General features: G+C 50.0%; 1 protein-coding gene and 4 long non-coding RNA genes across 5 annotated transcripts; 1 reads left to right on the top strand and 4 right to left on the bottom strand.

Annotated features, from left to right (window-relative positions):
- Positions 1–282: 282 nt before the first annotated feature.
- LOC138916717 (uncharacterized) lies at positions 283–12,890 on the bottom strand. Its single transcript, XR_011424054.1, has 2 exons — positions 12,404–12,890; positions 283–1,291 (listed from the first exon to the last, which is right to left on the bottom strand). It is a non-coding gene; the product is annotated as an uncharacterized lncRNA (long non-coding RNA).
- On the bottom strand, positions 2,579–12,401 carry LOC138916718 (uncharacterized). Its single transcript, XR_011424055.1, has 2 exons — positions 12,320–12,401; positions 2,579–6,506 (listed from the first exon to the last, which is right to left on the bottom strand). It is a non-coding gene; the product is annotated as an uncharacterized lncRNA (long non-coding RNA).
- Positions 12,891–15,890: 3,000 nt separating the features above from the next.
- On the bottom strand, positions 15,891–25,060 carry LOC138916716 (uncharacterized). The gene is made up of 2 exons (XR_011424053.1): positions 24,881–25,060; positions 15,891–17,417 (listed from the first exon to the last, which is right to left on the bottom strand). It is a non-coding gene; the product is annotated as an uncharacterized lncRNA (long non-coding RNA).
- On the bottom strand, positions 23,153–24,185 carry LOC111775951 (uncharacterized). Its single transcript, XR_002811914.2, has 2 exons — positions 23,980–24,185; positions 23,153–23,536 (listed from the first exon to the last, which is right to left on the bottom strand). It is a non-coding gene; the product is annotated as an uncharacterized lncRNA (long non-coding RNA).
- On the top strand, positions 24,570–27,187 carry FTH1 (ferritin heavy chain 1). The gene is made up of 4 exons (NM_001252054.1): positions 24,570–24,697; positions 26,169–26,315; positions 26,639–26,764; positions 26,864–27,187. The coding sequence occupies exons 1-4, from the start codon at positions 24,584–24,586 to the stop codon at positions 27,023–27,025; spliced, it is 549 nt and encodes a 182-aa protein (NP_001238983.1). The 5' UTR covers positions 24,570–24,583; the 3' UTR covers positions 27,026–27,187.
- Positions 27,188–27,260: the final 73 nt, after the last annotated feature.

The raw sequence follows: 27,260 nt of genomic DNA, 5'->3' as shown, positions 1-27,260 counted from the left end.
ATTTACTATTTGGCCCTTTACAGACAAAAGTTAGAACTCTTGCTTTAAACAAAGGGCGTGGCTGCCATTGGTACCAAGTGAGCTGGTTGTAGGTGAGATCTGAGCTGAACTGAAGTGTCAACAAGAAAGCTATTCTCTTTTCAGTTCTTTCCCAATCCTGATTTCTTCCAGGAGCAAGTCCTAGCTGGGTGCAAGTACATCTTGAACGCAGGTGTAACATTTGTGGACCTCCTTTCCGAGCAAGGAAAGGAGGCAACAGCATCTCGCAAGACATGTGTAGTATTGGTTTATTTTCACTGTGTTTATTTTTATCAACGTCTATTCATGGCAATGGAACTGGTGGCCAGATGGCCATTAATGATTATTCTTAAATGTCATGTAGATAAGCGATATATTATCAGACTCCCACTAGGTTCCTTATAGATAACATCTCTGATGCTTGGGTCACCATGGTAACAGTTGCTTACGTTGTTTTTTGGGAACTGAGAGTCGACTCATGTCCAGGTCAGGCTGGTTGAGACCACAAACCCATCAACTGGGTATGTGCAAATGCCCAATAGGTGACCCGTTGACGTCAGGGAGCCAAATACTCCACCCTCAGTCATGCTAATGCCGCCATTTTGTAAACATGCATCCTATGAAGCTGCATGGTTTGACTACGCTTGTGTAGATCATCAATTACCTCACTTCTCCTTGCCTCCAATCATCTATTCCCACCCTTTAGACCACCCTGCCTCTCTATCCCATAAATATCCCTAATCCCATTTTCAGGGAGGTGGATTTGAGACTTATTCTCCCATCTCCTCATTTGGCTGCCTTGAGAGAAAACCCTTTCTCTGCTGCAGACTTGTCATCTTGGTGATTAGCACAGCGAGCAGGGGACAAAACGAATCTGGTTCAGTAACAGCAATGAGGCTGATTTTCCGTCTGTTATGTAAGTTTTCCTTTCACATAAATGCATTAAGTTGCCAATGAGACAACTTAAAGAAAAAGATTAAATCGAAAATAATAGAGGTAGTGTGCTGATACGGCAAATGTGGTGAGAGTGGTATGTGAATGACTGGGTTTAAATGTGGGGAGTCCTGAGGTTCTGCCATGACCTTCTTCTTGGCTCTCTTCCCAGTTCCCTCTGCAGTCTTCCCGGTTCTTCCCAGTAAGCTTGTCCACTCTCAAGCCTTCTTAGAACCATTTATATGCTGATGACCCCGAAGCCTGCATCTCCAGGTCAGCTTTCTCCGTCCAGAGCGGCGAAATTAACCCCCTGCCATCCACGTTGACGACCCACAGGCACCTAAAATAGAATGTTTCCAAAAGTGAACTCCTGGTCACAACCCACCTCTTCTTTTTGTGTTCCCTTCTCAAGAAAAGCATCCTTACCGAGTCAGAGCTCTGTGAGTCCTCTCTTCCTGCCCCCACATCTGAACCATCTCCCACCCATCGATCCTACCCTCTAAATACCTTTTGAAACTGTCCACATGGCCTTCCTGCCTTGCCAGGCTCAGGCCCCCTCAACTCACACCTGGATATAACCTGGAGATAACAGACTGATGCTGGCCAGTCTGGAGGGATCTTCCTAAACGTCACCGCCACCCTGCCTGTCCACCACCCTTAGGATAAAGTTCAAAGTCCTCTGGGCAGCATAGGAGTCCCCACATGCTCAAGCCCCTGGTCCCTCTCCAGGCTCAGCTCTCATGCTCTTTTCCTTGAGCTGGATGCTCAGCTATCCCGAAATATAGCGAAATCTTCAGTTTGCTAAATGTGTGTGGCTCCTCTTCAACCTCGGGCCTTTGCCTCTGGCATTTCCTCTTCTTGAACATTCCATACCCAACTGAGTAACTCCCACTCGACCTACAGGACTCTATAGGGCCACTGGCTTCTGTGGAGCCACTTCAGTAACTTGCCGGGAGCCCATCCGTTGGCCCTCACCCACCCGTGTGGTCCAACAAGTTAAACATTCTTTAACAAAATAGAAAAAGAAGTCAATTTATGGGACACATGAATAAGAAGAAAATGAAAACCGCCCCCTTATCTCTCAGGCCCCATTTCCCCACGCCTGGCCCTGAGCAGAAGGTTTTAACGGATCCAACCATGTTTTTCCTTCAGGGTGGGTGTGGCTTCCATTGGACGACAGTTCCACTTAGCTACCCGCCCCCGACCCTGGGGGAGAGCTCGAGAAATGGGTTTGGGTCTTAAAAAGCCATCTTAAGCAGATGGCAGTAAATTCAACCCCATGGCCCCATATACAACCCTGGCTAACCCTCCCCCACCCCTGACAATCTCCTTCTGTTAGAACCTGACACTCTCTCGCTGGTGTTCTCTCCAAGCCAGGGTCTTAACCACTGTGTCATCATTTCTCACTCCTGTCCCCAAAGGAGACACCAGTGCACAGTGATTATATCTCAGGCTCTGGACTCAGACAGACACAGGGTCAAGTTTCAGCTCTGCCACTTACTATATGACCTTGAGCAAGCTGCATAAGGTGAGTGCCAAATGGCCTTATTGAGAGACATAAATGAGATAACGGGTGTGCCGCACTTAGCACAGAATCCGGTACATGGGAAGCAAACGCCAGCCATTATTATCACCGTGAACTTCTTAAGTTTTTATTTGAAAAATTATCACTACGGTAAAATTGACCTTTTTGGTGTACAATTCTTTGAATCTTAGCGCATGTATAGATGCATGTAACTGTCACCATAATCAGAATACACAACAGTTCCATTATCCCCCCAAAACTCCCCCCTGCTGTCCCTTTCTCTTTCTCCACTCATAACCCCTGACAACCATGACTCTCTTCTCCTTCCCTGGAGTTTTATCCTCAAAAATATCGTCTGAATGAAATCTTACAGTATAGGACGTTTTGAGACTGGTTTCCTTCACTCGGCGTGATGCCTCTGCGATTCTTCAAGTTGTTGCTTGTATCAATCTCTGCTTCCTTTTTATTGCCCAGGAATGTGCACATGCTGAAAACTGCTTTCCTTTTTTTCATCCCAACCAACATTCCAACTCAGATAAACACGAACAGACTTTACAAGGTCTTGGCCTAGAAGTCACTCTCCCTGGGGAAGCTGGTGGCCCCCACATTTCATCAGGCACTCTTCCTATCCACCCCTGATAAGCTCTCTTGAAAAGAAAGGTTCTGAGTCCAATTGTATGGTTTGAAGGAGAGAAAAACCTTTGGTCCCCTGAGTGGTAGCAAATGGAAGACACCAAAGTGCTGACAGATGGTGTCTGGGCAACATCACTCTGAGCCTGGATCCCCCTGTGCTCCATCCACGACCTACAATTGGCAGCCAGCTGGCCAGGCAGAGTCGGGCAGCCAGTTCTTCCATTCCAGCCACGTACGAATCATGGGGCAGAAGAGGCCGGCGCTCATGGGTGGGAAGAAGAATTTCAGAGAGTGAGGGGGCATTGAGCAGGAGAGAGAAGGCATTTGTGGCCCTGAATAACTTCTTTCTTTGCGCTCTTTTCTTCCTCCAGATTGGTTCGGAGGCACAGCCCAGCTGCTGCCTTGGCTTTTGCTCAAATTATCATCAACGGACATGTCCTTTCTTTGCACTGTTTGAGACAGATACGACACTGGCCTCCAAATTGTTCAGGGAACATCTTTTGTGCTTTTTGTCTGTCCTTCTGTTCATTCCGGGGTGTCCTAGGGCTGGGTCCTAGGACAACTGCTCACTTGAGAGAGAGAGCGGGACTGACCCTATATGCTTTCTAAGTGCAATGTCCGTGACCAGGCCTCAGGGTCTTTCCAACGCCTCCCAGACCCTCAGGGGACACGCTGAGGCAGTGGCACTGACACGTGGCCAACTTCTGTTGTCTGCTGGGGTGCTTGTGAGCTTTGGCTCAGGGAAAATAAGCTTGTTCTGGGTTGCAGGGCAAAGCTGGCTGTGGGGGAGGGCTCTGGCCAGCTGGTCTGCGTGTCCTGGCTGGTGCTTACATCAAGCTTTCATTTCCTCTGGAAACCCCACGCACTTGACCTCTGAGCCTACTGCAATATGTGTGTATCCTAATTTCCCTGGAGGCTTTGGTTCCAGCATTTTCCGAGCAGTGGGTCAACTTCAGTAAGAGCACACACAAAGTTAGAGCTTTCGGCCAGGGAGAGCAAAGTTTACAATTCTGACAAGGCTAACACGCAGAAACACAGAACACTGAGCCCAGGTGAGTGAGTTAGAAAATACAGGCCCTCATCCAGACTTGGCAACGTGGGAGAGTTGAGTGGCATCATGGGTTCTAATCCCAGGTCTGCCTATAGCCTGAAGACCTTGGCAGACCCTGGGCTGTGGCTTCCTGAGCTTAGGGACCTCTGAGTTCTGTTGTGTCACTTCCTAGATGCCCAGCTCTGTGCGAGCCTGTTAGAGACACAGAGGAAAAGAGGGGCGCCCTGCCGTGGGCATGTGGAGACAAGACCCACACAGCAGATGCGATGCAAGGGTGGACTAAGGAAGCCATGACTGGGGTGAGTAAACACTGTAGGACTCAAAGGGTGCAAGTAGGCATTTGAGGCGGACTTTCAGAGGAGTAGGAAGGGGGCCTTGGAGGCAGGGGAGATGGCGGAGGCAAAGGCACCTTGGGGGAGGGGTGTGGTTCATGCTGGGGCCGTAGGAGACACTACAGATGTCCCACCCAGATCCCCGTCACCAGCAGGCGCACCGTTCCCCAGCAGCTGTAAATGTTCATTGCTTCCAGCCCACAGCTATACACTTCTCTGGAGCATTGCCTTTGGCTGACATGAGTCACCTGGTCATTACACCCCCCAGGGAGTGACCTGCAGCCAATGACTGTGTGACACGGGCTTACAAACGCCCATCCCCTTGTGTCAAGGTGGAACAGCTCTGTGATGCTATTCACACTCCAGAGCTCCCATGAGATCAGGCTGAGGTCAGACTTGAGCTGAAAACAGCTCTGTCGGGTTTCTTCACCTGCCCTATCCTGTTTTCATCCTGAGAGTTGTCCCTCAGTATATCATTTGCCCACAAAAAAACTCTATCTCAGATTCTGCCTCAGAGGAACCCTACCCAACTAGGGCCAGCATAAGGCAGAGTTAAGAGGACCTTGGATGCTAGAACTTGGCGTTGTGGGCAGACCAGACAGCAGGAAACCTGGCTCCTTCAACCTGTTCCGATCTGTGTTGCTTACTTTTCAACTTCAGCAAGTCAAAGGGGCCCACTCCCCTTTTTCCAGCATGGGGCTTCTGGGTTCTAGCTCCACTCAGAAGAATTCCCAATGGATTGGCTCATGGGGCTGGTGGTGTTTGGATTCAGGTGAAGAACCGTGGCAGGTGTGAATCCTGCTGCCAGAAACTCCTCTGTTGGGGGATGGTCCGTCTGTCTAATCCCAGCCTAAGGGGGCGTGTCGGCCTCCTTGTTGGTGAAGGCGCTTAAAGGGACAGAGATGGTGGGATGGCTCTTTCCTCATGTGAGCAGCCCCTCAAGAGGCATATGAAGAGGAAGGGCTGACGGGAAGGAAAGGCCATCTCCCCCTTGCACATCCGCCTCTCTCTCTAAGCCATCTTCCTCCTCTCTCCATCTGATCCAAGTATCACCCACCAACTCGACAGATACTGACTGAATATCCACCACGGGCCAGGCCCTGTTCGAGACACTGGGACATGGCATCATCACCATGGTGAAGCCCCGCTCTCAGAGAGTTCACATTCTGGTCAGTATAAGAAAAAGAAAGAAAGAGAAGTAAGTCTATCGAACAGAAATAGTATTAAATACAGTCATGCGGCGCATAACGACTTTTCGGTCAATGACGGACCACACACACAATGGTGGTCCATAAGATTAGTACCGTCCAGCCTAGGTGTGTAGCGGACTAGGCCATCTAGGTTTGTGTAAGTACACTCTAGGATGTTCTCACAATGACGAAATTGCCCAACAACCCGTTTCTTAGAACATGTCCCTCTTAAGCGAAGTGTAAGTGTACTATCAAAAAAAAAAGTAATGGCTTAGAGAGAAACTGAGTCTTAGGGGGATGGGCCACTTTGGGAAGGGGTCAGGGAAGGCTGGCACTTGAGCTGAGCTGTCTGTGCTGAGAAGAGGCCATTCCAGCAAAGATTTGAGGGGAGAACATCCAGGCAGAGGGAAGAGCAAATACACAAGTCCTGTAGCGTGTTAAACATGCCGAACCAGGAGCACCAGAGAGATCTCTGGGGAATCCTGTGGGACTGTCTTCCCCTTCCTCTGGTTTCTTGTAGGGATGACAACAGAAGCAGGAAATCGTATATATCTGCATAGTTTATACACATTTACTTTGAGTGTCATTTTGACAGAGCAGAGTTCTGTGCCGGGGTAGCATCTCCTCTTCTACACCATAAGTGAGGTTTTCAAGAGTCACCCAAAGCTTTCAGAAGGACAGAGAGCAGCCTTGTGTTCTCTTCTTAGTGCCTCATGGAGCCAGATGTGCTGGTCACTCTCTGTACCGACTGCTGACTGCCACGTGGCGGGGATGGGCATGATGAAACGTCCTGTCTGGGTGCAAAGGCTTCAACTTACTTCTCTCTGGACACAGAAACATATTGAAAACTTACAAATCAAAACAGTTCTTTCAGCAAGGTAGGTCCAAAACACCTCTTAGAGCCAAGGGATCGGGGGCCTTGATCTCTTCTCTCAGGAGATGTGGTATGAGACAGGGATGTTGATTAACCTCCCAGCAGGACCCGAGCCAAGAGCCTCCCCCAGTAGCATCCTTACCCAGTGGCTCAGCTCAGCCCCAAAGCCAGCTTCCTTCTTCCACTGGCCTCTGAGCTGCCTGGTCACTGGCTTGGCTCACAACAGTTTATTGAAAAATGCCCAATGATCTCAATGGTAGGTCAGATGAGCTTAGGAACTTCAAGCCCCAGTGGCACCCTCTCGTTCCTCCAGCTTACATGCCTGAGTTAACTCCAAACACCAAGACTGTGAGATTCGATCTCACAGGCTTGGTTTTGTCTATGAAAATAGTCATAATAATTACGTGGACGGGGAGGGAGCATCATTCAGACCCCTCTCAAGTCTCAGGGTGATGTCTACTCTGGTTTCATCATTTTGTGGAGGTTTTTGATGCTAAAGAGGGTCCTTCAAAAGCCGTTCTCCACCAGCCGCCACAGGCAACACGAAGAGAGGCCCAGCCCCACATCAGAGAGATGCTTGTCCCTCTGTCCTCTGCACCAGCGCCACTCTGGCACGCAGGAGAGGAAGGCTGGTGAGGGACCAGGATGCGAGAGGAGGCTGGAAGGCATGCCACGTGGGACAAAGGCAAAGGAAGCTGAGGCTCAGCCTGAAGAGGATGGACAGAGTGGCATTCGGCGGGCGACACGACGGGGGGCACTCAGATGGCGTGGGTGTGACTCTCCTGGGTTCGGGGGATGGGCAGGGTCACTTCACTCTAAGAAGGAACAGCCCAGTTCTGCTGCAGCCCACCAGAGGACTGGGCTACCTCGGGTGGCAAGACCCCCACCCAACCCATGCTGAGCTCCTGATTCTCCTGGTCCAAGGGGGCAGTCCAGGAGAGCCGGCGAGGGTCACCAGCCTGGTCCTGGATCTGGACGAGGCCTGCACGCGGGACAGGATGGACTAGAAGCAGACAACCTGGCCAAATCCTCCCTTTGCACAGACCTGAGGGGTAGGACATGCTCCCTTAGGACCTCTGGTTTCCCATGAAAGTAAATCTCAACAAGAGGCGGGTGTAGGCAGCAGGGTCCATCCCTGCCACTGTTCTTTACCTGAACCAAAACATCTCCAACATTGAGAATCCTGGGCACCATGATTCCTAGGGTCACTTTAACTCTAAACAATGTCTGATTCTACGAAACTGGGGCTTCAAGGTCATCTTGGAGTGCTAAGGGTGGTACAGGGATCAGAGATGCTAAGCTATGGTTGGCGGTTTGGGGGTGGGGGCAGTGGTTGCAAAATCTAGGGTGTATGAATCATCATAATATTGGGGGGCACTTGACTATAAGTCAAATTACACAGAGTCTACACACCCGTGGATCCTCACAGTGATACCGTGAAGTGACTGGAGCAAGTATGACATCATGCAGGTGCCCAGAAAGGGGATAAGATGGGCCTCCACTTCCTGTGGCCCCACCCTGCTCTGGACCTTCAGGGCCTTTTAGGTGCCGGAGCGAAGTGGGAGCTGCGACCCTCCCAAAGGACTCCCTCCACACCCACAGCCCACGCTGGAGGCAGACCAATTCATTGAAAACCAAATCCCCAGAAATCAATTTACAGATTGATTTGCAAATTGAATTGACTTATTACCCATCCCCCCACCCATCCACTCATCTTATCAACATTTACATAACTTCCACTTCATGGCAAAATCAATTCCACAAATTCCCCCTAGAGCTCCCAAACTGAAAATGATCTCTCCCCCTCTGAATTTCAAGCCCGTCTTTCAGAAAGTATTTTTTGTTGCTTTGCTTGTCTGTTTAAAAAATGATACCTTGATGTATCATTAAAGGTGTGTCCCAGCCATTCCTCTACTTCCGTCCTCACCTCCTCCTCGAACTTGCAACCAGTAGAGTTTCGACAAGAGACACTGATTTACTAAAGCAGATGCGTTGACCACTGCTCAGAAAACAAGACCCATGCCTCTTTTTATGATGCTTTTCGCTCTCAGAGCTTCTGCTCTCATCTCCGCCAAAAGAAGTAAGAACACCGTATCGACTCTTTTCCTCAACAGCATAGAGTATGGTATTCGCTATGAAGCAGAAGTTAAGTAAATATTGATAAGATGAGTGGGTGGGTGATAAATGGTTTTCTGTCTTTTGCATGAAGAAATGGCCCTTCAAGGGCCACCATTAGCCAAGCATGCGATTCTTCCTCAGCCCTAGCACGGGTTGTGAGCATAGAATGTTTGCTCCCACCCATCCTTCCTCAGGGACAGAATAGGGGTGCCCAGCTGCCAGAGAGCCCTGTCTCGTGAAGGTGACGCTCTAGAAACCCCTTTTTTCCTGCAGAGTGTGGGTTAGTATGAATTTGGCTCCCATAGATCTCGTTCTCAAGAGCATTTGCCTCCAAAGCTTGACCTCTGAGCCTGGAGCAAAGGGCTTTGTTGTCAAGTAGGAGCTTTTCCCCAAGGATAACCTTGGCGAGGAGGGTCCTGAGCAGTGGTGACTGAAATGAAGTGATTTCTCTGGAGGACAGAGTACAAAATCCAGAATTAGCCCCCATTGCCTAAAGAAAGCTTGTGTGATGATAAAGGCAGCATCGCAAATCATGGAGAAAGAATGTATGATTTGATAGTTGGTGTTAGGATAACGGGAGAGCCCTGTGGTATTAGAGGCAATTGGAGGCGTTTTGCTCATACACTAGGATACATTCCAAAGAGATTGGAGATTTAAGTTTAAAAATGAAACCATCCAAGTACTAAAAGGAAACAGGCAAATTCTTCTTTTTTGAAGAAGAAGATTAGCCCTGAGCCAACTACTGCCAGTCTTCCTCTTTTTTTTTTGCCGAGGAAGCCTGGCCATGAGCTAACATCTGGGCCCATCTTCCTCTACTTTATATGTGGGACGCCTGCCACAGCATGGCTTTTGCCAAGCAGTGCCATGTCTGCACCTGGGATCCGAACCGGCGAACCCTGGGCCGCCGAGAAGCGGAACGTGCGAACTTAACTGCTGCGCCACCAGGCCGGCCCCCAAATCCTTCTACAATTTTGGAGTGGGGAAAGCTTTTCTAATTCTACCTCAACATCCAGAAAGTTAATAAGTTTCAAGGGACTGAAGTTTTGTATGGCAAAATAATAAAATTTAATTTAAAAATATAAATAAGTAAAATGAAAAAGACAATGACAGGCTGGTCAAAAAAGATTCACAATCTTACATCACATAGGGTTAATATTCTTAGACTATAAAGAGATTCTAATGTAAGTTAAAAGGCCAAGAACCTACCAGAAGAATGCACTAAATGTAGGAACAGTTTACAGAAAAAGAAAGGCAAATGTTTCAAAACAAAAGAAGTGGCCGGCCCCGTGGCCGAGTGGTTAAGTTCACACGCTCTGCTTCAGTGGCCCAGGGTTTCACCAGTTCGGACCCTGGGCGCAGACCTGGCACCACTCATCAGGCCATGCTGAGGGGGCATCCCACATGCCACAACTAGAAGGTCCCACAACTAAAAATATACAACTATGTACTGGGGAACTTTGCAGAGAAGAAGAAGAAAAAAAAGATTGCCAACAGATGTTAGCTCAGGTGCCAATCTTTAAAAAGAAAAAAGAAAAGATGTTCAACATTGCTTATAGTTAAAGAAACGCAAATTGACCCAAAGAACTATTTCTTGCTGAGAAGATTGGCCAAAATCCACACTTAACAAAGTACTCTCTTGTCCAGGCTCTGAGAAAACAGACATTCTTACACTCTGCTGGTGGGAATGTGAAACAGGACGGTTCCTATGGAAGGGAATTTGGCAAAACCTAACAAAACTCTGTGTGAATTTGCCCTTTGACCCTGCAATCCCACTTCTAGGAATCTGTCCTAGAGAGACACTGCAAACCTTGTGAAAAAACCCAGGGAGGGGCCAGCCCTGTGGCGCAGAGGTTAAAGTGCGCACGTTCCGCTTCTTGGCGGCCTGGGGTGCGACGGTTAGGATCCCGGGTGCGGACGTGGCACTGCTTGGCAAAAGCCATGCTGTGGTAGGTGTCCCATGTATAAAGTAGAGGAAGATAGACATGGATGTTAGCTCAGGGCCAGTCTTCCTCAGCAAAAAGAAGAGGATTGGCAGTAGTTAGCTCAGGACTAATCTTCCTCAAAAAGAAAAAAAAAAGACCCAGGGACCAGGCTATTTATTGCAGCTCTATTTGTAACAGCCAACCTAGAAAAAGGCTGAATGCCCACCAATAAGGCCCAGCAGAATAAACAATAGTACGGCCACACAATGGAATACTTTGCAGCCATAAAAAGAATGAGGAAGTCTCCTCAGAAACTTAAAAATAAAATTACCCTAGGATCCAGCAATCCCACTTCTGGGTGTATACTAAAAAGGATTGAAAGCAGGATCTCAAAGAAATATCTGCACTCCACGCATTATTCACAATAGCCAAAAGGTGGAAGTAACCTAAGTGTCCATCTAGAGAGGAATAGATAAAGAAAATGCGGTCTGTGCATACAATGGAATAATATTCAGCCTTTAAAAAGGAGGAAATCCTCCCAAATGCTGCAACATGGATGACATGTCTGAAGGACATTATGCTAAGTGAAATGAGCCAATCATGAAAAGACAAACAGTGCTTGGTTCCACTCATATGAGGTATCTAAAGCGATCAAATTCATGGAATCAGAAAGGAGAATGGTGGTTACCAGGGGCTGCAGAGAGGGGGAAAGAGGGATTTGTTCAATGGGTACAAAGTTTCAGTCACACCAGATGAAAAAGTTCTTGAGATCTGTCATACAACATGCATAGAGTTAATGCTGTAATGTACACTTAAAAATTAAGAGGGTAAGAGCCAGCCCTGATGACCTCATGATTAAAGCTCTGTGCTGTCCGCTTCAGCGGCCCAGGTTCACTTCCAGGTCACGGAACCACACCACCTATCTGTCAGTAGCCATGCTGTGGTGGTGGCTCTCGTAGAAGAACTAGGAGGACTTACGACTAGGATATACGGCCATGCACTGAGGCTTTGGCAAGGAAAACAAATTCATTTCTCTGTTCCCAATAGCTGGAAGCAGAATTTAAAAAAAAAAAAAAAAATGAAGACTAAAAAAAAATTAAGAGAGTAAATTCTTGTTATGTATTTTTTACCGTGATAAAAAAATAAATAAGGGACTGGCCCTGTGGCATAGTGGTTAAATTCGCTCTCTCCACTTTGGTGGCCCGGGGTTCGCAGGTTCGGATCCCAGGCGTGGACCTAGCACCACTTATGAAGCCACGCTGTGACAGGTGTCCCACATATAAAGTAGAGGAAGATGGGCATGGATGTTAGCTCAGGGCCAGTCTTCCTCAGCAAAAAGAGGAGGGTTGGCAGCAGATGTTAACTCAGGGCTAATGTTCCTCAATAAATAAATAAATTAATTAATTAATTCTTGTGCTAGAGAGGCTGATCCTTAGCCATGGGCAGTTACCGTACCCCTGCCCACACTAACCAGCCCAGGAGAAGAGGCCTGGCCGGCTGAGCACAGGCTTGGTCCCACCCTGTCCCGCCCCAAGCCAGGCCTGGAGCCCTCGGCAGCCCGATGCGGATGCTCAGTGAAAGCAGCCGTGGGTAGATCCAAGAAAGAAGAGAGTCACCACACTGGGGCTAAGGGAGGCGCCTGCAGCCGGGCCCTTTGACTTCTGCGTCCCCCAGGCCTCTCCCCAGTCACTGCTGAATGGACTTGGTTTACAAAGGAACTGACCTTCGTGGGCAAGCAGCCCTTCCACTGGTTGCCTCTCCCATGGCTCCCCGGCTCCCAGCCTGTTCTGAATCCCTCTGCTCTTACCTCACGTGTCTGCTGGTTCCAAGTCCATCTTCCCAGACCACTGTGAGCTCAGAAGTGCTGGCTCAGCAAGCTCCTCATCTTCAGCACCCGGCAGGAGTTTGGCCAAGGGTGGGCGTCAACTAGTGTCTGTTACATGGATCCCAAAGGAATTGGGTTTACTTGGGTGTACAGCAGGGCTCAGTTAATCCTCTCTGCTCTTCCAGCTGGAAGGCATGCTCCTAAGGGAAGAGACGCAAGCATCCTTATCGCCAATTGACGGCTGACCACACGGAGGCCCAGAGAGGTTGGCGACTTGCCCAAGGTCACTCAGCTAATCAGCAGCAGAGCTGGGACGTGCTTCTGCGGGTCTGACTCCAGGCCTAGTGTTCTTTTAGGCACACACCTACACACAAATCGCCACAAATCACCCTCACTGGCCTCAATGAGGCTAGTTCTGCATTATGTACAACAGGTCCAGGCCTAGTGCCCATGAGCTTTGCAAGGGCCCGAGAAAGTGTATTGGCTCCTAAATTCAAAAAGAAAACAGCAAAAATCAATTAAAGTAAATGTTTACAAACTGTAACACTGTCACCTGCTCAACTGTGATTGCGCTAAATTATTTTTTGATTACGTTGAATGCGGGATGTAGGCACGTTTTAAAGGTATTTGCTGTGACATGCAGGGGGGCCTCCAAAAGCTGAGCACTGGGCCCCTCATAGGTCAAACAGACCCATGTATGTTAGTGAACTCTGAGGGCACAGGGCTGGCGAGGTCCTGCCACCAAGATAATTGTATTATTTGGTAAAATCAGATACCAGCAAGTCAGGGGGTCTAGCATTACCCCAGAAGAAGGCACAGATGCAAACTGCAAACTGCAAACCCTAGATGCTGCTGGAAGATAGCCTGAAGATGAAGCTCCATGGATGGAAGCAGATCCAAGAAAGAATCACAGAGAAATGGGACCACAGCCTTGATGGAACCGTGCCTGAAGCCCATCTCCTATTGATTTCTCAGCTACAAGAGCCAATAAGTCCTCTTAGTTGCTAAGCCACTGTGGGTTGGCTTTTGCTGCTTGAAACCAAAATCCTCCTGACTGATGCATACCTCCCAGCTCTCTCATGCAGCCGCCTCGGGTGCCACCTCAGAAACCACTGCTCTCCAGTGTGATTTTTCAGCGGAGGACTTGCACAAGGGTTGATCAAGAGGCAACTGCTCTCATGCCCTCCGATCTTACCCTAACAGTGTCAAGAGCCAATTTGAAATCCGGGAACTTTTCAGAAACATCCCCCTCCGTAGATGTGGCAGAGTAACAGGAGCCCAGGAAGCTGGCCTTGGGGCGGGAGTATTTGTGCTGCTGCATCTGGCAGTTTTCTTGTTCCCTCTGATGCCTCCATGCCCTCCTAGGGATAACCTGGTAAACAGACAGAATTCCCAGACTCCATTCACCCATTCCGTAAGCATTTACTAAACCCCTGTGCAGGCCACCCCACGTTGGGTCCTGGGCAAACAGCGGAGTGATGAGCCAAGGCCAAGCTGAAGGAGAGCGATGAGTGACGGGACAGGGGGCGGGGAGCAGGAGCTGTTAGGAGGGTGGGCTCTGCATCGGACTGTGGGTATCCTTGGGCAAGTTTACTTTGGAGTCCTATGCCTCGGCTTCCTCATCTGTCATATGGTGTGTTCGGCATCACAGGAAGTATTCACTTTTATTCTTAAGCCTTAATTTTTTTAAAAAAGATTTTATTTTTCCTTTTTCTCCCCAAAGCCCCCCGGTACATAGTTGTGTACTTTTTTTTTTAGTTGTGGGTCCTTCTAGTTGTGGCATGCAGGATGCCGCCTCAGCACGGCCTGATGAGCGGTGCCGTGTCCACGCCCAGGATCCAAATTGGCGAAACCTTGGGCCGCCTAAGTGGAGAACGCGAACTTAACCACCTGGCCAGGGGGCCAGCCCCAAGCCTTAATTTTTACTATTATTGGATTTTTTTTTAAGAAAAGGGACTGAGTGTAACCTGCCCAGCTGGATGGAACTTGGGCCTGAGGACCCGTTACCCTGGAATATAGCAGTTTTTGGCTAAAGCCTGACTAAGCTGGTTGGGCTTAAGGCAAACTCCAGAGACCAATTCCAACACAGGGGTTTTTTTTGCTGAGGAAGATTGGCCCTGAACTAACATCTATTGCTAATCTTCTTCTTTTTGTTTTTGGGGGTTTTTTTCCCCAAAGCCCCAGTACATAGTTGTATATCCTAGTTCTCAACGTGGGATGCTGCCACAGCATGGCTTGATGAGCAGCGCATAGGTCCACACCCAGGATCCAAATCGGCGAACCCTGGGCCACCCAAGTGGAGCATGCAAACTAAACTGCTCAGCCACAGGGCCCCCCAATTCTGACTTTTGAGGTTCCTATTTGGGGACCCTAAGAAGAAACCACAGGAGGGGCCCTCCCATACCCATAGGTAAATGCAGAGAACCATATCTCAAGGAATGAAGGACCCTCTGGGGCAAGGATTCCTCCTTTTCGCAACTACTCAGTTACATCCAACCCGATATATCCAACCCGAGTTTTCTTGGAGGTCCTACTGTGTGCCAGGGCACAGGCCTGTGTGCCAGGAGCAGAGATGAAAACAAGGTTCCTGCGTCCATTGAGCCCTCCGTCTCCCCGTGGCAAGAGGAACGACGCCAAGGGCACTAGCACCTACTGTCACTTAAAACAGACCGAAGGGACCAATGTTGGAGGAAGAAAGAAATTAGCTCTGAATCCTGGAAGGCTCCTCGGCAGAGGAAGGATTTGGCCTGGAGCTTGCAGGAAGGGTAGGTCTTTGATAGGTAGAAGGGGACAGCTATGGGCAGGAAAGACGTAAGCAAAGGGAGAGAGCTGGGATCCACACAGGACCTGTGGGGCACCGAGCAACTTTGACGGCCCCTTGACAGTTTCCCGAAGTGGTTTGATTCCAGCTCCCGTTTCCCTCTGGCGCCTGGTTAGAAACCCAGGACATCTGAGATTTCTCCTGATCAGTTACTGGCAGAGCATCATCAGGCCCCACTCACAGTTGCTGATTGCTGCTTGCTGGCCCCGCGGCCCCACTGAGGGGGTGACGTCTGCACCCAGTGCAGCCTCTGCAGCAAGTGGGTAAGGCAGGCACGGTGGTTATTAAAGACATTCTCAGGGAATGCGTATCAGACGTGGCTGGGAGCGCCTGAGGGCAGACACAGAGTCTTACTCATCACGGAATCTCCGGCCCGGCCCGGTGTCGAAGGAATAACTTAATTGTTTAATCATCCCTTCCAGTCCTTCTCTACATATGCAAGGCAAGTTGTATGCGTGTGTGCTAAATTTTTCACAAATGCTGTTTTTATCATTGACACTTTTTTCTTACCTCTCCTTTCTCCTCCTCTCTCCCTTTCTCTGCGACCTACACCCCCTCTGCCTTGCCTAGGAATCTAATGACAACTGCTTAGCATATATCACCCCCTGCTCCCCATTATACTTATTCATGCTCACATAACCACAGGTAAATGGTGTCATTGGAATTTAATCCCATGAAGCGAAGGAACATAAAGAAAGGGCGCTGGCTTGGGGGTCAGAAGGCCGAGGGTCTGGACCTGGGCTGGGCCACTTTCTGCCTAACCCTGAGTCAGTCCCCTCCCCACTCTGGGCCTCAGTCTCTTCATCGGGCTCAGAGCCTGGCACAAAGCTGGCATTTTAAAATGTTAGCTGAGTGACTGAATGAGAGTATTAGATTAGATAGTCTCAAAGGCATCTTCTTGGCTTCAAAATTCTGTGACCCATGAAGGAATTAGTTGCCATTTAGATGATTTAAAAGATAAGTTGGATGAAAACTTTGTTGCAAGTGACAGAAAACATGGGTTACCCCTGAATCTGGGGATGCAGGCCATTCTAATCATAGCACATAGGGGAGGAGGTGGTTCCCCAGAGGCAAATCTGGAACTAGTATCCAGGAGGGGAGTGAATGATGGGAAGCAGGTGTGGATCTCGGAGGACTCTGGCCGAGCCAGACAAACTTGCTCACCCGCACTGCGTCCTTATGACCTTCACTGGGGACAAGAAGGTCCCTTGGCTGCTCACTCCAGCTGCCTCATTCTGCTGCCTTCCAGCTTGGTCAGCCCTAGGCTGCCCTTCATTCCCACCTCCCGGGCTGCCGACCTCTCAGATTCCTAACGGGCTTTCTCGTCTTGTCCTCCACCTCCCCATGCCCTACAAGAGAGGCTGGGATCCCCTTCCCCAGCCTGAAGATCAAGCTTCTCCCTCAACTTCTCAGCAGCCAACAGCAGACAAGGGACCGTGCTTACAAGCCTCCCCCAGGTGTAGGCAAACTGAGGGTCCACACCCAGGAAGGCCTAGGCAGACACAGTCTCCATTTCCACGAGGAGGCACCCCCAGCCCCTGGCTGCCGGCCCCTGCCACAGCGAGAGCTGCTGGCTGTTGCTCCCCACGCGCCACCTTTGCTGAGCCCGGCCTCTCCAGATTTGGCCAAGGTCGGCATGGCTGAGGTGGGAGTGGGTGATGTGGGCATGCCACGTGGCTGGGTACCAGGTCATGGGGTGCAGCACGAGCTGTGGCGATGAGGGCATGGAAAGTGAGGGGGCACCCCGGGTAGCCTGGGGGAGGGCTGGCTCCAGATACTGTAAATAAATACAGGAATCAAAGTTCAGTAAGGCCAGGTGGCCTCTTCAAAGCATCTAGAATGTGGGCAGATAACCAGCGGGTCATTTGGAAGGACACAGCAGGAGACCATCAAAGGCAAGATGCTGGGCCTCCAGGGGCCTACAGTCTGAAGGGAGAGACCAGATGTCCCACTGGGCACGATGACCCCAGAGGAGAGCTCCAGGCCTGCGAACTGCTAGGACTGGAATGGCCCCCAGGCCGTGCTGGGAGCCAGCGACACAGCACAAGATAGAGCTCAAAGTCCAGTGGGAAGGCTGACAAGCAAACAACAGCCCGGGCCCCTGGGACGAGGACTCTGGCAGAGGTGTGGTGTGCAGGCTCTCCCGGCAGGAACTCCCTCAGAGGCAGGGCCAACCTGCAAAACAGGAACCAGTTTAAGAGGCAAAGCATTTATTTGGGATCAAAGAATTGCAATCTGGGGAGCACAGATTCAGGTGGAAACCTAAATAGTGTCCCGATTACAGGAGAAGGGCTTAGGGTTTTTATGGGGCAAAGGGAGGATAAGGTGAGTTGTATTAAAGAAGAGTTCATTCGTGCTGGGTGAGGTCAAGCTAGGTTTGCGCTTCACAGATTGGCCTGAGGTTCCATCATCAGGCAAAAGGCTAGACTTGTACTTCATTAGTTGGTTAGCAATTTGGTCACCAGCAAAGTTCAGGTCCATCAGTCCTTATGGCCAGAACATTCTTTTTTTTTTTTTGAGGAAGATTAGCCCGGAGCTAACTATTGCCAATCCTCCTCTTTTTTTTTTGCTGAGGAAGATTGGCCCTGAGCTAACATCCATGCCCATCTTCCTCTGCTTTATATATGGGACGCCTACCACAGCATGGCTTTTTGTCAAGCGGTGCCATGTCCGCACCCGGGATCCGAACTGGTAAATCCCAGGCTGCCGAGAAGCGTTAACGTGCGAACTTAACCGCTGTGCCACTGGGCCAGCCCCTAGACAGGGCATTCTTGTCCTTACTGACTTCTTGGAATATGGTCCAGTTTGGAAGATAATGAATGCAAGATGTGCAACGCAATTCCTCCGAATGGCCGCTGGTTCTATTTGAATATGGCTCCACTCGTGTCATCCTTCACAGCAGTAAGGTCTGAGTTGCCTGAAAGCAGTGAGATTCCCATTCTCTTATCCTCTAACATCCAAGGTCCTGGCTTTTGACCTTAACGTCCTGGAAAAGAGGGATCCTGAGTCCCCAGACTTTGAGTCCACATTGCCGCGTGGGTTTTCAAGAAACGCCTTCAAGATGAGCTCTCTGAATCATGGTTGCTCCATCCAGAAATACCCGAATCCAATCCAGCATTGGTTTTTCCAGTTCCTAAATTTCTGAACTCTAATTTCCTGCACACTTTGCTTTATTGAACTTCTGGGGGAACCCCAGACTTTCAAAACATCAACTGTTCAGTTAAAACATCACCAGACCCATTCTCTCCCAATCCTCATCTCATTTCCAGCCCTGGGATTTTTCTGCACTGTAATGAGCTTTGCGTGAACAATTTGGGGCTCTGCTTTTTTTCAGATAACATCATTTCATATACACATTCTAGCAATGAATTTATCGTTTTTAACAACCACAGCATATACTCCCATGTGCCCTGTCCTACATTTTCAGGTTTTTTGTTTTGTTTTTTTCCTTGAGGAAGATTCGCCAATCTAACATCTGCGCCAGTCTTCTTCTATTTTGTATGTAGGCTACTGCCACAACATGGCTGCCACCGAGTGGTGTAGGTCCGCGCCCGGAGCCAAACCTCAGGCCGCTGAAGTGGAGCACGCTGAACTTAACCACTAGGCCACGGGGCCGACCCCCATCTTCAGTTTGTGACTTATGGCCTTAGGGAAGTCCTGCCTTCTATGGGCCTCTCACCTCTTTATCTGTAAAACACGGTGATTTGGAAATTCTAAGGTCCTTTCCCAGCCTTAACATTCCGAGTGTCTGTGATTTCCCAGCTGTGGAATCCTAAATTGTAACCCTACCGTTACAATCCCCAGGAGAGAAAGAGAGACCTGACATCTGTTGAGAATTCACTAAGAGGTGGGAAAGCACTGAGGAAGAGAGGGGGAAGAGCGGCACCCCATTTTCTAACAAAAGCACAGTCTGGCCTGGCTGGGTGACATATACCCCTTTGTTCCTGGTCCAGCCTGGGCCGCCAGCCACATTAGGAAACGCGGAGCACTCTTCCTTCCTCACCCTATAGTGAAACCACAGCCCTCCAAGCCTTCCAGCCTTCCCCTCCCCTGGGTGACACAGCACTTTTGGAGCCCCAGCCCAACCCCTCCAGGCCAGCAGAATGCTGAGTCACGGTGGGGCAGCAGCTCTCCCGCCAACCCCACCTCTGGCCCCTCCGGCTCCAGGATGAGCCAGTCAGAAACATCCCGCCTGGCTCTTCTCTTCCCTGCAGCTCCTCCCGCCGCCTGCTGAGGTGGCTGTCCTGGGAGGCCAGCCAAACTCCCTGCCTCCTCAAAGTCACGAGGAGGAGCTGGAGGGCAGGGGGGCCCGAATCATGGTCAACAAAGGTCCAAAGATCAGGCAATAGCTTCGGAAGAATCTAGAGGCTTGGAGATGGCAGTTCTGACACCCAGGCTTCCCAGGTGGGGAACGGACCCAAGCAAACACACACACACACCCCCAAGCACAAGACTTCTCTTTCATTCTTCCCAGCCAGTCTTCCCCAGACACCTTCTACGGCCCAAGCTGTCCCTCAGATTTGCCAGGTTGGTCACTGCAGCTGCCTGTGTGCTTACCCAAGCTCGGAGTCAATATTGATTCATGAAACCTACTTTCTGCAACAGACCAAGCTTCTTCAGGTGGGTCCAACTTCCTGCTGGCTCTATCCTCCTGCATGTCCCGGAGGCAAAGTCCAAGTGCAAAAGCAAGCTGGCCTTCCCCAACCGCCTCCCCGACAGACTGTGTTTCCTCCTGTGCTCCCATTCTCAGGGAGCGGCAGCAGCAACCCAGCCACCCAGGCCAGAAAGCTGGGGGGCTCCTTTGCCCACCTCCCACCCCCCACCTCCACCTCCGACGTTCTTCAACCAGCCCCCTCATCCTGTCTGTTCTGTCTTCTCTTTCTCTCTCAAATCTGCTTTCTGAGAACTACTTGCCTCCCAATTGGTACCTGGTCATCTTGCCCGACTAATTCACCCTCCACCTTCAGTCATGCATCCATCTCTTCGCTCAACAAATACAGAGCACCAAGTAACAAGCATCCTGCAAAATGCCGGAAGTGCAGGAGGAAGAAGATAGAAACAAGGCCTGCCCTCCAGGAGCTTACAGTATACAGTAGCAGGGAAGACTATCAAAAAGTGATTTATGTCTGGATAACATATAATTATACGTACAAATATATGTCATATAGGATGGTTACTAATCTTCACTTCTTAACGAGCTACAAGTATCAACTCAGCTTGTCATTCATATTTTAACTTTGTTCATAGCATCTTTTGTCTTACAGCTTTTCTGGGGTTTTGTTGTATGATTTTATTTATATGAAATTCTAGAACACGCGAAGTTAATTACTCAACGTTGAAAAATATCAGAAGAGTGGTCGTCTTGAGGGGTATGGGGAAAATCTACCAGAATGGGATACAAAGGAACTTTCTAGCATAAAGGAAATGTTCTGTATCTTATTTCAGCTGTATTCCAGTGTCAGAACTCATTAAACACCTAATAGTCTGTGCGTTTTATTGTACGTCAATCATACCTTAATTTTAAAAAATTAAATCACTCATTTTTGCCAAGAAAAGGACAATTTTGTTGGCTTTTTACCTACTTGATTCCAGTCAGTTCCATATTCCAACAACGCTACCCACAATTTTTTTTCTAGATATGCCTCTCTCAAAGCCTGAACTATATGTGTTTTGAGCTTATCAAGCTCGTGTGGGACCACGCCCTTTGTTCTTTTCCCTGAGAGCTTTGTCCAACTGAAAGGGCTTACTAGGAACTGCCTTATCCATTCACACATTTTAACCAACTATGCAACAGCCATGCCCTTGATCTGGTCATTGTCCTGAGGATTCGTCTTAATCAGCCTTTGTTACTCAAAGTATTTCCCGACTTTATTTTTTACTGGTTGAAAAAGACAGAGTTCTAACTTCAACACTCCAAGTCTCAGAAATTTTGGATTCTCTATTTTCCTCGTCATTCCCGCTTGTAAATAGGCCACTTCTGGTCTAAATTCATCTCCGTCCGGTGATCACATGTAGCTGATAACTAAGGCACTCTAGTCAGATTCTTTTCTGCCATCTTGCGAAGTTTTGGAGCTCTTTCAGGAACTGGAGTGTCATTGACTTTCTCCTCTTTGGCAGATTCTTTATTTTCTGAAGACTGTGGCTTTTTTCTTTGGGGGTTCTACAGATGATCCTTCTTCCCCCCCCATCCTCTCTGTGGAGGCCGGGGTCCCCCTCTAGCTCCCACCCTCCAAGTCACCAAACCCCTCAGACTCCCAGCTTTTCATCTTTAAGGACAGTCATCTCTCATAGCCAGGACCCTTGCGGACACCAAAATCTACAGATGCTCAAGTCCCTTATATACAGTGGTATTTGCATGTAACCTACAAACATCCTCCCGTATCCTTTAAACCATCTCTAGATCACTTATAATACCTAATCCAATGTGAATGCTACGTAAATAGTTGTTATATTGTAACGTTTAGGGAATAATGACAAGGAAAAAAGTCTGTCCACGTTCAGGACAGACACAGCCATCGTAGGCTTTTTGATCCGCAGTTGGTTGCGTCAGCAGACGCGGACCTAGAGGGCCAACTGTAGTCAAATCTTCCAACTCTCCTTTTATGGCTTTCAACAGCCTCAGAAAAACACTTCCTACTCCAAAATTCTAAATGATAATCTTCTATATATTCTTCTAGTAACTTCATAGGTTTTTTTTTTTTAAGATCTTTAAGCCTCTATCTGGAAAGTATTTTGAAAATACAGAGTGAATCACTGTCTTCCACATGACTATCAACTGTTTCAGCAGCATCTGCTGAACCCATTTTTTCTCTCCTAATTTCAAATATCACTTTAGCGCCTACCAAATTCCCATACATAGGTGGGTAGGACTGTTTAGTTACATTGTTCCAACCATTAATTCCTGTGCCAGTACCAACCGCTTATGGTATTTTATAGCACTTTTTTTTTTTAATATCAGAGAGGGCAAATGTACCCTCGTAACCTTTTTCCCCCAAATACTTACCAGATATTCTATACACTCTTCCAAATGGACTTTAGAATCATTACGCCAAGTTCCAAAAGACCACTGCATTTTACAGAAATTCCATTGAACGTATAGGTTTATTTGGGAAGAATTAACATCTTTACAAAACTAAAGTTGGCTACCCAGAAACATGGTACCTCTTCACTTATACAAGTTTTCTTTTCTGTCCCGCAGTAAACATTTAGAGTTTTCTTCATACATTTCTTGTTAGCTTTATTCCTCGGTGCCGCAAACTTTTGCTGCCAATGTAAACCAAAAGAAATTTCTTTTCTTTCATTACATTTTCTAACTGGAAGTGGCTGTTATATAGAAAAGCTTTGCGACTTTGCTGTACTCTTATCCTTAATAGTTTTTCTGTTGATTCAGCATAAGGTTTCGAAAAATAAAACTAACGTGGTATCTCCCTGGCTAGAAATCCCTTCGTGTCTCCATATCATCCAGGATAAAATTTAATCCCCTTTTACGGCACACAACCTTCCTGACCTTGCCCTATACAACCCTTCTGGCATTTTCCAACGTGGACTCTATGTTCTGGGCCAACACACTTTCTTAAGGTACTTTGGACAGGCTGTGCTTTTCCACACCTTTGCAAATGCTGTTCTCCAGGCTTGGAATTCCCTCTCCCATCTCCTTCCTCCACTCACCTTCCTTTTAACTTTGCCAAACTTAAGTGTCCCTTTCATATGGAGGGCTTCCCTGACCTCCTATCCCAGACTGGGTAAGGCCCCCCCTTGTCTGGACTCTCCCGGCATCCTTCTGCTTCCTTTATGATAGCTCTAGCCCATTAAATTTTTTAAATTAAAAAAAAAAATTAATGTCCTGAAAGTATCCTATGTTCATTTTGAAATGAATCCCGTAAAGACCCAAGAAAGAGAAATCGCCATAATTCCATCAGCCACTTGTTTTAATATTGTAGCAAAGCTCCTTCCTCCTTGAAGGTTTGGAAGTCCAGCTTCCAGGGGGCACGTTTGTGAACATTTTGAAAAGGGCCTTGGGTAGGTCCCCCACCCACATGTTGATGGACCTGGCTAAGGACAGGGGACCTCGAAGCCAGCAGACTGGACGGCAGGTGCTCGGGCCTGGCTCCAGTTCTGCCACCCACGAATTCACACCCTCCGTGCCTGGGACACAGCTGCGAGCCACACGCAGTGGCCCTGCCCCTTCAGGGTCCCTGGCGCCCGAACGCGTGTTCAGCCCCAGCGGCTTCGGTCCAAGGGCAGCCCTGGGGGGTGGCTCCCCGGAGGGGCTCCTCGGCTGGAGGCTCCTGTGACTGGGGCGAATAAAAGAGGCTGTTTCAAAATGGCCTCACTGACATCTTGATCTCCAGATCCAAGGGGCTTCTCCTTTCTTCTCTAACGCCCATCTCTGTCTGAGTTTTAAGCGCCACCGGCGATTTTCTCAGGATCCCGCGGCTCACCCCCAGGACCCCCTCGGGGCAGGCGGCCTCCGAGCCTCCCGAGTCTCTAGGGAAACAAGGCCCGCCCAGCCTTTGTTGTATAAACTGCACACGGAGCCATCTTTGCTTTCTGCAAAAGGCGGCCCGGGGGCCCGGGGTCGGGAGGGCGGGGGCCGATCGAGGGCAGTGGGCTCCACCCCGCCCCCACTTGCTCCTCGTAGACTTGGAGGAAGAGAAAGTGAACCCCGACCCACTCGGCCTCGTAGGACCCACGTCTCCACCTTCCCAGTTCCCCATCTGCATCACGAGGCAGTCACCTGGGGGTGTGGTGACTGCTCTGATTTTGAACGTGCCCTTGGCCAAGAGTCTCGGGGTGCCCGTTTGCGCCCCCCGTGCCCAGAGGCGGTTTCCCGTCGGTTCCACGACCCAGGACGCCCCTAGGGTCAGGGCTCCGAGCTGGGCCTCCCGCCCCTCCCCAGCCCTTCCCTCCAGCCCCACCCAACGGGCCACAGCTCACAGATCCTTCCCCGGGCCCCCTGCTCGGGGACCGCTCCGCAGCCCCAAGACCGCCCCGCCCGCCCCTCCCCCAGCGCCCGGCGGGGCGGGGCCGCGCGCCCCCGGAAGGGGCGGGGCCTGGCGCGCGGGCGGGCGGCGTGATTGGCCGGGGCGGGCCTGACGCCGGCTCCCGCTATAAAAGCCCGGCGGGCGGCGGCCTGCGCCACAGTCTTCGTCGGAGTTGCCGAGGTTTCCTGCTTCAACAGTGCTTGAACGGAACCCGGCGCTCGCTCCCCGCCCCGGCCGGCCACCCAGAGTCAGCCCTCCTCCACCTCCTCACAGCGCCCTCGGCCCGCCGCAAGGCTCCCGCCGCCGCTCCAGCGCCGCCCCGCCGCCGCCGCCCTCTCCTCTCCTCAGCCGTCCGCCATGACGACCGCGTTCCCCTCGCAGGTGCGCCAGAACTACCACCAGGACTCGGAGGCCGCCATCAACCGTCAGATCAACCTGGAGCTCCACGCCTCCTATGTGTACCTGTCCATGGTGAGGGCGAGCGCGGCCTCCGGCGGGCGGGGCGGGCGGGGGCGTGGCCACCGGGCGGCGGGGCGGGCGGGGGCGTGGCCTCCGGGCGGCGGGGGCGGGCGGGGGCGTGGCCTCCGGACTGGCTCTCCCGCCTCCGCGCTCGCTTCGGGAAGATGGAGGCCGGCCGAGGTCCCCGGGACTTACCTTGCGCAGAAATTCTGGGCATTCCGCGCTTTCCGATCGTCCCCTGGGGGGGGGGGGGTGCGGATGGGGCAGAGGGCCGCCTCTGCGCACCCCTCTATATGTAAAGAGAGCGGCCTTCTGGAGATCCCGGGGTTGCCCCCTCTGTCATCCTGCAGTTGGCAAGGTGGACTTTGGTGTGTCCATCCCTTCCTCTGCGTCCGATCACGTGTCCCTGAGGCTCTCGGTTTGCTTGGGTAGTTGGGGATAAGAGGGCCAGCTTCCATCGCCCGGGAATGGCGGAGCCTGCTGGGTAATGGCGTCGAGCAGCAACCTTGGGGGCTAGCGCTAGGCGGCTTATCTGCCGTGGGCGGCCACTCCCGAGCAGCTGCCCCCACCCCTCTGCTTATCTCGAAGTCCCGCTGGAATTGCAGCCTATCTACACATCTCCTCTTCTGTCGGCAGAGTTGTGTCAGTCCCGCGTCTGTGGGCCTGGGTGCTTATTTCTTCATCCTTTTTGTGTCTGAGAGTCCTGGCCCTCTATCCGAACCCTTAGTCCTTGGATAAAGTCCCCCAGCAGTTAGCGGGCAAGGAATTTTTCCATGCAGTACGCAGTGGAATTTTCGTTTTCCCAAAATCCTAGTTTTAGGCGATTAGGTGGGAGTTTTAGTTAGAACTGCCTTATGATTGTGCAGATTATCCAGGAATAGACGTGTTCCGGATGGATTTGAAAACAGGCCTGGATTTCTGGGAACTGCCTTTCCATTTCAGGAACACCTGAAAACACAGCAAGTGTCTGAAACGGAATCATTTTTGCTTTCTACTGGCAATATGTTTCCGTACGTTAGCATTGCCCACAGCTGTCGCCTTGCCTAGTGGGTTAATTTTAGAAAGCCATGCATCTGCCGTGAGCTGGCAAGCTCGTGTTTGAACACGGATTGATCAAGGAGGCGGCACTAACAGTGCAGGGTGAATATTTCAACACCTTCTCTTCAATCACATTTGACACGGGCTGTCAGAGGTTTACTTTGCGCTAATGCAGATCCTTAAGACATTGCATGCTGGAGGCAATTGTGATATCCTAAAGGTTCCTTAGAGCAAACTTTGAATTCCAAGGACCAAGTTTCATTTTTGTACTTCAGAGTGGAAACTAGTTACTGTGGTGTTCAGTCCAGGACCCCAGGCTGCCCCCGATCTCCTTAGGCACAGACCCCCCCCCACCCCCCCCCGGGCTTTGAGAAAGGAGGGCTAGGCCAGCAGACTGCCTTCCTTGGGACAGCCCTAACAGAACACATTCGTGTTCCCCTTTCAGTCTTTCTATTTTGATCGCGATGATGTGGCTTTGAAGAACTTTGCCAAATATTTTCTTCACCAATCTCATGAGGAGAGGGAACATGCTGAGAAACTGATGAAGCTGCAGAACCAACGAGGCGGCCGGATCTTCCTTCAGGACATCAAGGTGAGCAAAAGATCCTAGGGACATCATGCTTCATCATCTCTCTAGCAGTCCTCGGGTGTCAGAGATCACCCAGAGACTGACAGTTGCCCTTAAGCAATGAGGATATATTTGGCTTCCGTCTTTTGTGCTTTTTTAGGCCTGCTGTCTAAGCTACAGTAGGCACACAGTAACAGGCAAGGAGGTTACATTGGGAATTGTCACCCAGGGAAATGTGGTGGTTCCTTTGGCTGAAGCACAGTGGTTACGTGGTAGGTGCTTGCTGACTTGTCATGATTTAATAGGTAGAGACTGCAGATGCATTGACCTAACCATCTCTCGTTCAGAAACCAGACCAGGATGACTGGGAGAATGGGCTGAAGGCAATGGAGTGTGCATTACACTTGGAAAAAAATGTGAATGAGTCACTATTGGAACTGCACAAACTGGCCACTGACAAAAATGACCCCCACGTGAGTATTGGCAACTTGGGAGTAACTGGAGGAGATGGTTTCCCAGCCTTGGGCTGAGAAAGCTTCCCCATTAACTTGCTTCCCCATTCTGTTCTCTAGTTGTGTGACTTCCTCGAGACTCATTACCTGAATGAGCAGGTGAAAGCCATCAAAGAATTGGGTGACCACGTAACCAACCTGCGCAGGATGGGGGCCCCCGAATCTGGCATGGCAGAGTATCTCTTTGACAAGCACACCCTGGGAGAGTGTGACGAGAGCTAAGTCTCAGGCCAGCTTCCCTCAGCCACCGGGTGACTTCCCTGATCCACCGAGGCAGTGCATGCATGTTGGGGTTACCTTTACCTTTTCTATAAGTTGTACCAAAACATCTACTTAAGTTCTTGGATTTGTACCATTCCTTCAAATAAAGTAATTTGGTACCCAGCTGTTGTCTTTGAGTTCTTGGCATGGGCTAGAAACGTGTCTAAGCCATCTTTGCTAGATCTGTGATCATCAC

This window comes from Equus caballus, chromosome 12, assembly GCF_041296265.1.
Source record: "Equus caballus isolate H_3958 breed thoroughbred chromosome 12, TB-T2T, whole genome shotgun sequence".
Taxonomy (NCBI): Eukaryota; Metazoa; Chordata; class Mammalia; order Perissodactyla; family Equidae; genus Equus; species Equus caballus.
This window is presented reverse-complemented; position numbering and strand designations above follow the sequence as displayed.